The 8,295-nt window shown below is 62.9% G+C and overlaps 2 protein-coding genes across 2 annotated transcripts; both read right to left on the bottom strand.

Moving 5' to 3' along the window:
- Positions 1 to 138: 138 nt before the first annotated feature.
- On the bottom strand, positions 139 to 7,028 carry LOC138861220 (collagen alpha-1(III) chain-like; the record flags this gene model as incomplete). The annotated part of the gene is made up of 4 exons (XM_070120132.1): positions 6,143 to 7,028; positions 3,251 to 5,990; positions 1,427 to 2,736; positions 139 to 1,313 (listed from the first exon to the last, which is right to left on the bottom strand). Coding segments are annotated over exons 1-4 (6,111 nt in total), but the record flags the coding sequence as incomplete, so codon positions are not given.
- Positions 7,029 to 7,345: 317 nt separating this feature from the next.
- On the bottom strand, positions 7,346 to 8,056 carry LOC138861221 (basic salivary proline-rich protein 1-like; the record flags this gene model as incomplete). Its single annotated transcript, XM_070120133.1, has 1 exon — positions 7,346 to 8,056. A coding segment is annotated over one exon (711 nt), but the record flags the coding sequence as incomplete, so codon positions are not given.
- Between the last annotated feature and the right edge of the window lie 239 nt (positions 8,057 to 8,295).

Genomic DNA, 8,295 nt, shown 5'->3' on the forward strand with positions numbered 1-8,295 from the left:
CCCCTTTTGGCCGCTTCCTTTGGGGTTCCCCTTTCTCGGCCCTTTCGGCGACCCCCTTTTCTCCTTGGGCTTTGGGCGATTTCCTTTTCCCCCTTCTGGGGCTTTGGGATTTCCCGGGGTCCCCTTTTGGGGGCTCGCGTTTCCGGGGTTTCCCCTTTCCTCGGGCTTTGGCGATTTCCGGGGCCCCTTTCCCCCCTTTCCAAGGCCCTTCTGGGTTTTTCCCCCGGGGCCCGGGCCCCGCCCTTTCCCTGGGTCCCCTTTCCTGGGGCCCCTTTTGGGGCGATTTTCCTGGGTCCCCTTCCTCGGGCTCGGGGGACCCCTTTGGGTCTCCTTTTTGGGGCCTTTTGGGCAATTTCCCGGGTCCCCCTTCTCGGCTTTTAGGGACCCCGGGGTCCCCCCCCCGGCTCCGGCAAGGGCCCCTTTTGGGGTCTCTTCCTTTCCGGGCCTTTCGGGGGCGTTTTCCGGGGTCCCCTTTCCTCGGGCCCCGGAATTTTTGGTCCCCCTTTGGGGTTTCCTTTTAAAGGGAAATTCCGGTCCCCTTTTCCCGGGCTTTGGGGCCGACTCCTTTGGTTTTTTTTCGGGCTTTTGGGGCGATTTCCTGTTTTCCCCCTTTGGGGCTTGGGGGGCCCTGGGTCCCCTTTCCCCCTCGGGCTCGGGCAAATTTCCCCTTGTTTTCCCTTTCCCTTCGGGCTTTTTGGGGCCCCCGGGACTTTTTGGTTTCTCCTTTCCTCGCCCTTTCCCGGGATTTCCCGGGTCTCCTCCTGGGGTTTTTTGGCCCCCCCCGGGGGTCTCCTTTTTGGCTTTTGCATTTTGGGTCTCCTCCTGGGGCTTTTGGGGACCCCCTTGGGTCCCCTTCCCTGGGGCCTTGGGGCGATTTCCCTTTTTTCCCCCTTTCCTCGGGCTTTTGGGCGATTTCCCCGGCCCTCCCTGGGGCTTTTTTGGGCTTTTTCCCGGGGTCCCCCTTTCCGGGGCTCTTGGGGATTTCCCGGTCTTTTTCCTCGAAGGATTTTTGGGGTTTCCCTTTCCTCGGGCTTTTGGGTTCTTCCGGGGTCCCCTTTCCTGGCCCCCCGGGGACCCCCGGGTCTCCTCCCGGGCTTTTGGGCCCCCCCCCGGGGTTTTTTTTGGGGCACCCCCGGGCTTTCCTCCCCCCCGGGCCCTTTTCCGATTTCCCGGGGGCCCCTTTCCCTCGGGCCCCTTGGGGCGGACTCCTTCTCCCTTTTGGCAATTTCCTGGGTCTCTTTCCTCGGGGCGATTTCCGGGGTTTCCCCTTTCCTCGGGCTTTGGGGCGACCCCCGGTCTTTTTCCTCGGGCCCCTTGGGGATTTTGGTTTTCCTCGGGTTTTTGGCCCCGGACTCCCCCCTTCCTCCTCGGGCCCTTCCCGGGTTTCCCTCCCTTTTTGGGTTTTTAAATTCCCCCGGGCCCCGGCCCATTTTCCGGGTCTCCTTCCCCTTTTGGGGCGACTTAGGGTCTTTTTTCCTCGGGCTTTTGGGGGCGCCCCCCCCGGGGTTCCTTCGGGCTTTGGGGGATTTCCGGGGTCCCCTTTTGGGGGCTGGGGGGCGATTTCCTGGTCCCCTTTCCTCGGGCTTTTGGGGATTTCCTGGTCCCCTTTCCTGGGGCCCTTTTTGGGCCCCCCGGGGTCCCCTTTTCCTCGGGCGCCCCCCCTTGGGCCCCCCTTCCTCGGGCTTTTGGGGGACCCGGGGTTCCTTCGGGGCTTTTGGGGCGACCCCGGGGTTTTTTTTCCTCGGGTTTTGGGGAATTTCCCTGGGTCTCCTTGGGGCTTTTTCGGCGATTTCCGGGGTCCCCTTTCCTCGGTTTTTTGGGGCCCCCCCCTTTGGTCCCTTTTCGGGCTCGGCGCCCTTCCGGGTCTCCTCCCCTTTCCGGGCCGGGTCCCTTTCCGCTTTTGGGCAAATTCCCGGGTCCCCTTCCCCGGGCTTTTTCCCTGGGCCCCCCTTTTTCCCGGGCTTCGGGGATTTCCCGGGGTCTCCTCCCTGGGGCTTTTGGGCCCCCCCCTTGGTCCCCTTTCCGGTTTTTTGGGATTTCCCCGGGGTTTTTCCCGGGTTTTTTGGGGGGGCCCCCCTGGGTCCCCTTTCGGGTTTTTCCCGACCCCCGGGTCCCCTTTCTGGGTCTTGGGGCCCTTTCCCCCCTGGGGCCTTGGGCGCCCCCCCTGGGTCTCCCTCCTCGGGCCTGGCCCCTTTTGGGTTTCCTTTCCTTTTTTTCGGGCTTTTGGGGACCCTGGGTTTCCCTGGGCTCGGGGAAAATTCCCGGGGTCCCCCCCCCTCGGGCTTTTGGGGCGATTTCCCGGGTCCCTTCGCTTTTGGGCCCGACTCGGGGTTCCCCCTCGGGCTCCGGAATTCCCTGGGTCCCTTGGGGCTTTTTGGATTTCCGGGTCCCCTTTCCTGGGGCCCTTTTTGGGGCTTCCTGGCCTCCTTCGGGTTTTGGGGCGACTTTTTGTCCCCTTTCCTGGGCTTTGGGGCGATTTCCCTTTTCCCTTTCCCGGGGGCCTTTTGGGCGACCCCCGGGTTTTCCCCTTTCCGGGCTCCCAGTTTTCCTGGGTCCCCTTCTCGGGCTTTTGGGGCGATTTCCTGGGTCCCCTTTCCTGGGGGTTTGGGCGATTTCCTAGGTCTTTTTCCTCGGGCAATTTCCCGGGTCCCCTTTCCGGGTTTCCTTGGGCGTTTCCGGGGTTTTTCCCTGGGGCCTCGGGGACCCCGGGCCTTTTTCCGGGCTCCAACTTTTTCCCTTGGGTCTTTTTGGGTTTTTGGGGCGATTTCCCGGGGCTCCCCCTCGGGCTCTGGGCGATTTCCGGGGCCCTCCCCCGGTTTTCAAGGCTTTCTGGGTTCTTCCTTTCGGGCCCCCAAGGACTTTTTTTCGGGGTTTTTTCCTGGGGGTTTTGGGACTTCCTCCCTTCTCCCTTGGGCCCCTTCCCCCCCCTTTTTCCCAATTTTCGGGGCCCCTTTTCCCCGGCCCCTTTCCCCCGGGCTTTTTGGGGCCGGGGCCTTTCCTTTTCCCCTTTTTGGGGGTCTTGGGCGATTTCCTGGGTCTCTTCGGGTTTTTGGGGCGCCCCCCCGGGGTCCCCTTTCCTCGGCTTTAAATTCCCCGGGCCCTTTGGGGCTTTTGGGGAAATTCCCTTTGGCCCCCTTTCTGGGGGCCCGGATTTCCCTGGGTCTCCTTCGGGCTTTTAAAGGCCTTTTTTGGGTTCCCCTTTCCCCGGGCCCGAACCCCCCGGGCCCCCTTCTGGCTTTTTGGGCAAAACCCCGGGGTCCCCCCCCCGGGTTTCCGGGAAAAACCCCCGGGGTCCCCTTTCGGGCTTTTGGGATTTTCCCGTCCCCTTTCTGGGGCTCCTGGGGATTTCCCTGGTCTCCCCCTGGCTTTTGGGGCAATTTCCTGGTCTCCTTTTTCGGGGCTCCCCGTTTTCCGGGGTCCCCTTCGGCCTTCGGGTTTCCCCTGGGTCTCCCCCGGGGTCTCGGGCGACTCCCTTTGGGTTTTCTTGGGGCGACTTCTGGGTTCCTTTTTGGGCTTGGGGCGTTCCCCGGGGTCCCCTTTGGGGGGTTTTGGGGGAAATTCTTCCCTTTGGGTTTTCTCATTCCCTTTTTTTCGGGCGACCCCCTTTGGGTTTCCCTTTGGGGCTTTAAATTTTTCCCTGGGTCCCCTTTCCTGGGTTTGGGCGACCCTGGGTCCCTTCCTGGGGGCCGCCCCCCCTTTGGCTCCCCCCGGGGCTTTTGGGCGATTTCCCTGGGTCTCCTTGGGGTTTCTCAAGGACCCGGTCCCCTTCTCGGCTCGGGCGATTTCCGGGGTTCTCCTTTTTGGGGTTTGGGATTTTCCCCGGGGTTTTCCCCCTGGGGCCCCGAGCCCTGGGTCCCTTCCCTCGGGCTTTTGGGATTTCCTTGGGTCTCCTTTCGGGTTTTTCGGGATTTCCCTACTCCTTTTCGGGTTTTGGGGGACCCCGGTCCCCTTCCTCGGGCTTTTGGGCAACCGGGTCTCCTTTTTGGGGCTTTTGGGGGATTTCCTTTGGGTCCCCTTTCCTGGGGCCTTCCCCCCCTTCCTGGGTCCCTTTGGGGCCCCTTTTGGGATTTCCCGGTCCCCTTTCCTGGGGCCCGGGGGGCGATTTCCCGGGGTTCCTCCGGGCTCGGGCGACCCTGGGGTCCCCCCCCCTGGGGTTTCTGGGGTTTCCCCCCTTTTTGGGCCCCCTTCCTGGGCTTTTCGGGCGATTTCCTTCCCCTTTTTCGGGCTTTTGGGCGATTTCCCTGGGTCTCCTTTGGGGGCTTTTCGGAAACCGGGCCCTTTCCTGGGGCCCTTTTTGGGGGGATTTCCCGGGTTCCCCTTTGGGGCCCTTTTGGGCGATTTTCCTGGGTCCCCTTTCCCGGCCTTTTGGGCGATTCCCCGGGGTTCCCCCTTCCCCCCTTTTGGGGATTTCCTTGGGTCCCCTTTCCTCGGGTTTTTGGGGCCCTTCCTGGGTTCCTTTTTCCCGGGGCTTTTGGGGCGATTTCCCGGGGTCCCCCCCCCGGCCTTTTGGGCGATTTCCCGGGCTTTCCCTCGGGTTTTTGCCCTTCCTTTTCCTTTTGGGCCCCGGGCCCGTCTCCCCTGCTCTTCCCTTCGCCCCCGGGCTCCCCACCCCTTTCCTTTTTCGATTTTCCGGGCCTTTTTTCCTCGGGGTTTTCCTTTTTCCCTTTCTGGTCTCGGGCAAATTCCTTTGGTTTTTTTTTCCTCAAGGGGGGATTTCCTAGGTCCCCTTTCTCGGCTCGGGCCCGGTTTCCCCTTTCCTCCTCGGGGATTTCCCTTGGTTTTCCTTTCGGGCTTTTGGGGAAATTTTTGGGTCCCCTTTTCCCCCAAGATTTCCCTGGGTCCCCTTCCTGGGGCCTTTTGGGACCCCGGGTCCCCTTTCCTGGGGCCCTTTTCGCGACCCCTTTTTTCCCCTTTCCCTTGGCCCTGGGCAAACCTCCCTTTCCTCGGGCTTTGGGCAATTTCCTGGCCCCCCTGGGCTCTTTCCCGATTTCCGGGGTTTTTCCCGGGCCCCTTTTGGGCGAGGCTCCCTGCCCCTCCTTTCCTTTTCGGGCTTTTGGGATTTCCGGGGTCCCCTTTCCTCGGCCCCCGGGGGTTTACTCCCGGGGTCTTTTTCCTTTTGGGGCTTTTTGGGGCGGCCCCTTTTGGGTCTCCTGGCTTTTGGGGCGACCCGGGGTCCCCTTTCCCGGGCTTTTTGGGGCACCCCGGGTCCCCTTTTCCCTGGGGCTTTTGGGGCGATTTCCCTGGGTCCCCTTTCCCGGGCTCTGGGGGGTTTTCCTCTGGGTCCCCTTTCCTCGGGCTCGGGACCCCCTTTGGGTCCCCCTTTTCTCGGGGCGATTTCCTTGGTCTCCCCCTTGGTTTTTGGCGACTTCCTGGTTTTCCTTTGGGGCCTTGGGGGATTTCCGGGCCCCCCTTTTCCGGGCTTTTGGGAGATTTCCCCTTTCCTTTCCATTTCCCTCCCCGGGTTTTCCTTTTCCTGGGATCCCCCGGGCGGAACCCCTGGGTCTCTTTTTTTCGGGTTTCCCCGGGCCCCCGGGCTTTTTGCCCCGGGTCCCCTTCTCGGGCTTTGGGGCGATTTCCTGGGTCTCCCCCCTCGTTTCCCCGGGGGGATTTCCGGGGTTTTTCCCCTTTCCGGGCTTGGGGATTTCCGGGTCTCCCCCCCGGGCTTTGGGGCGATTTCCTTTGGGTCTCCTTCGGGTCTGGGCGACCCCGGGGGTTTCCCCTTTTTTCTGGGGCGATTTCCCGTCCCCTTTCCTCGGGCTTTTTCCCGACCCCCGGGGTTCTCCCCCGGGCTTTTGGGTTTGGACCCCCGGGGATCTTTTCCCTGGGGCCTTTTTGGGGGCCGGATTTCCCGGGGTCTCCCCACGGGCTTTGGGCGATTTCCTTTGGGTTTTCCCCTTCGGGCTCTGGGGGACCCCGGGGTCCCCTTTCCTCGGGCTTTTCGGGGATTTCCCGGGATCTCCCCCCGGGGTTTTGGGGGCGACCCCGGGCTCCTTTTTTGGGTTTTAAAGGGATTTCCCTGGGTCCCCTTTCCCCTTTGGGTTTCCCGGGCCCCCCCTCAACCCCTTCCCCCCTTTGGCGACTCCGGGGTCTTTTCCCGGGTTTTAAACGATTTCCCTGGGTCCCCTTTCCTCGGGCTTTTTACGACCCCTTTGGGTCTCCCCTCGGGCCTCCCCGATTTCCCTGGTTCTTTTCCCCCGGCTCAGGGGACCCTGGGTCTCCTCCTGGGGCCTCGGGCCCGACCCCCTTGGGTCCCCTTTGGGGTTCGGGCAAATTCCCTGGGTCTTTTTCCTCGGGCTTTTGGGGCCCCCCCTGGGTCTCCTTTCGGGCTTTAGGGGCCCGCCCTTTTGGGGAATTTTTTTCCTTTCCTCGTTTTTGGGCACTTTTTGGTCCCCTTCCTGGGGCCCTTTTGGGCGATTTCCCGGGCCCCTTTCCTGGGCTCGGGGGCCAAATTCCTGGGTCTCCTTCGGGCTTTTTTCCCGACCCCTTTCCCCTTCCTTTTTCGGGCTTTTCCGGGCCCGGTTTTTTCCTGGATCCCCTTGGGGCCTCGGGGCGATTTCCGGGGTTCCCCTTCCGGGCCCCTGGGTTTTTCCTGGTCCCCTTCCCGGGGCCCCATGATTTCCTTTGGTTTTCCTTGGGCTTAAAGGGCCCCTTCCCTTTTCCTTTCGGGCTTTTCCAGGGGGCAAATTCCTTTCCCCCCTTTTGGCCCGGCGACCCCGGGGTTTCCCCCCGGGCTCAAGGTTTTTCCGGGTCTCCTTTTTGGGCCCTTTTGGGCGACCCCTGGGTCCCCTTTTCCCGCGGGGCCCCCTTTGGGGCCCGATTTCCGGGGTTTCCCCTTTCCCTCGGGCTTTTGGGCGATTTCCGGGGTCTCCCCGGTTTTTCGGCGATTTCCCTGGTCTCCTTTTTGGGCTTTTGGGGCGTTTCCGGGGGTCCCCTTTCCCCCCGGGGGGTCCCTTAAGGGGGACTCGGTCCCCTTTCCTGGGGTTTCCCCGGGGATTTCCTGGGTCCCCTTCCTGGGGCCTTTTGGGCATTCCCCCTGGGTCCCCTTTCCTGGGCTTTGGGGTTTTTGGGGTCCCCTTTCCTCGGGCTCTAAGGGCCCCCCCCCTGGTTTCCCCTTCCCCCGCCTTTTCGGACCCCCTGGGTCTTTTTCCTGGGCTCCGGATTTCCCCCTTTTTGGGTTTTCCTCCTCGGGTTTGGGCGACCCGGGTTCCCCTTTCGGGCTTTGGGCGACCCCCCGGTTTCCCCCCCCCGGCCCTTTGGGGCGACCCTGGGTCTCCCCCCGGGGCTTTTCGGCTTTTTCCGGGGTTTTTTGGGCCCCTTTTGGGGGATTTCCGGGGTCTCCTTTTGGCTAAAGGGGATTTCCCTTGGCCCCTTCCTCGGGTTTTTGGGGGATTTCCCTGGGTTCCTTCGGGCTCGGGGAAATTTTCCCCCGGGGTTTCCCGGGCCCCTTCGGGACCCTGGGTCCCCTTTCCGGTCTTGGGGAATTTCCCTTTTTGGGGAATCTCCTCCCTTTTGGGCTTTTTCGATTTCCTGGGTCCCCTTTCCTGGGGCTTTTTCCCGATTTCCTTTGGGTTCCTTCCGGCTCAAGGGGATTTCCGGGGTCCCCTTTCCTCGGGCTTTTGGGCCCCCCCCCTTGGTCCCCTTTCCTGGGGCTGGGGCCGATTTCCGGGGTTTTTCCTCCGGGGGCCCCTTTCCTTTTTTCCTCGGGCTTTGGGGATTTCCCTGGGTCCCCTTCCTCGGCCCCGGGCGACCCCTGGCTTTTCCTGGGCTTTTGGGGCAAATTCCGGGGCCTTTTCGGGCTCTCGGGCGACCCCGGTTTTCCCTTCGGGCCCGGGGGCCAAACCCAGGGTCTCCTTTCGGGCTCGGGGCATTTCCTGGGTTTTCCCTCGGGCTTTTTCCCGACCCCGGGGTCCCCCTTTTTCTGGGGCTCTCGGGGCCCGATTTCCGGGGTCTTTTGGGCTCGGCCCGACCCCTGGTCTCCCCCCTCGGGTTTTTGGGCATTTCCCTGTTCTCCTTTTTGGGCTCGGGCGCCCTTCCGGGGTTTCCCCCTTCCTGGGGCCTTTTGGGGAAAGGGATTTCCCTTTTCGGTCTTCCGGGGGCTTTTTGGGGACTTTTTTCTGGGCCTTTTCCTTTCGGCCCTTCCCCGGGGCGATTTCCCGGGGTCCCCCCTCCGGGGCTCTGGGGACCCCCGGGGCCCTTTCGGGCTTTTGGGGATCCCTGGGTCTTTTTCCCCGGGTTCGGGGGCCGACCCCTTTTTTCCTCGGGACCCTGGGTCCCCCTTTCTGGGGGCCTTTTCCC

This window comes from Penaeus vannamei, unplaced genomic scaffold, assembly GCF_042767895.1.
Source record: "Penaeus vannamei isolate JL-2024 unplaced genomic scaffold, ASM4276789v1 unanchor3033, whole genome shotgun sequence".
Taxonomy (NCBI): domain Eukaryota; kingdom Metazoa; phylum Arthropoda; class Malacostraca; order Decapoda; family Penaeidae; genus Penaeus; species Penaeus vannamei.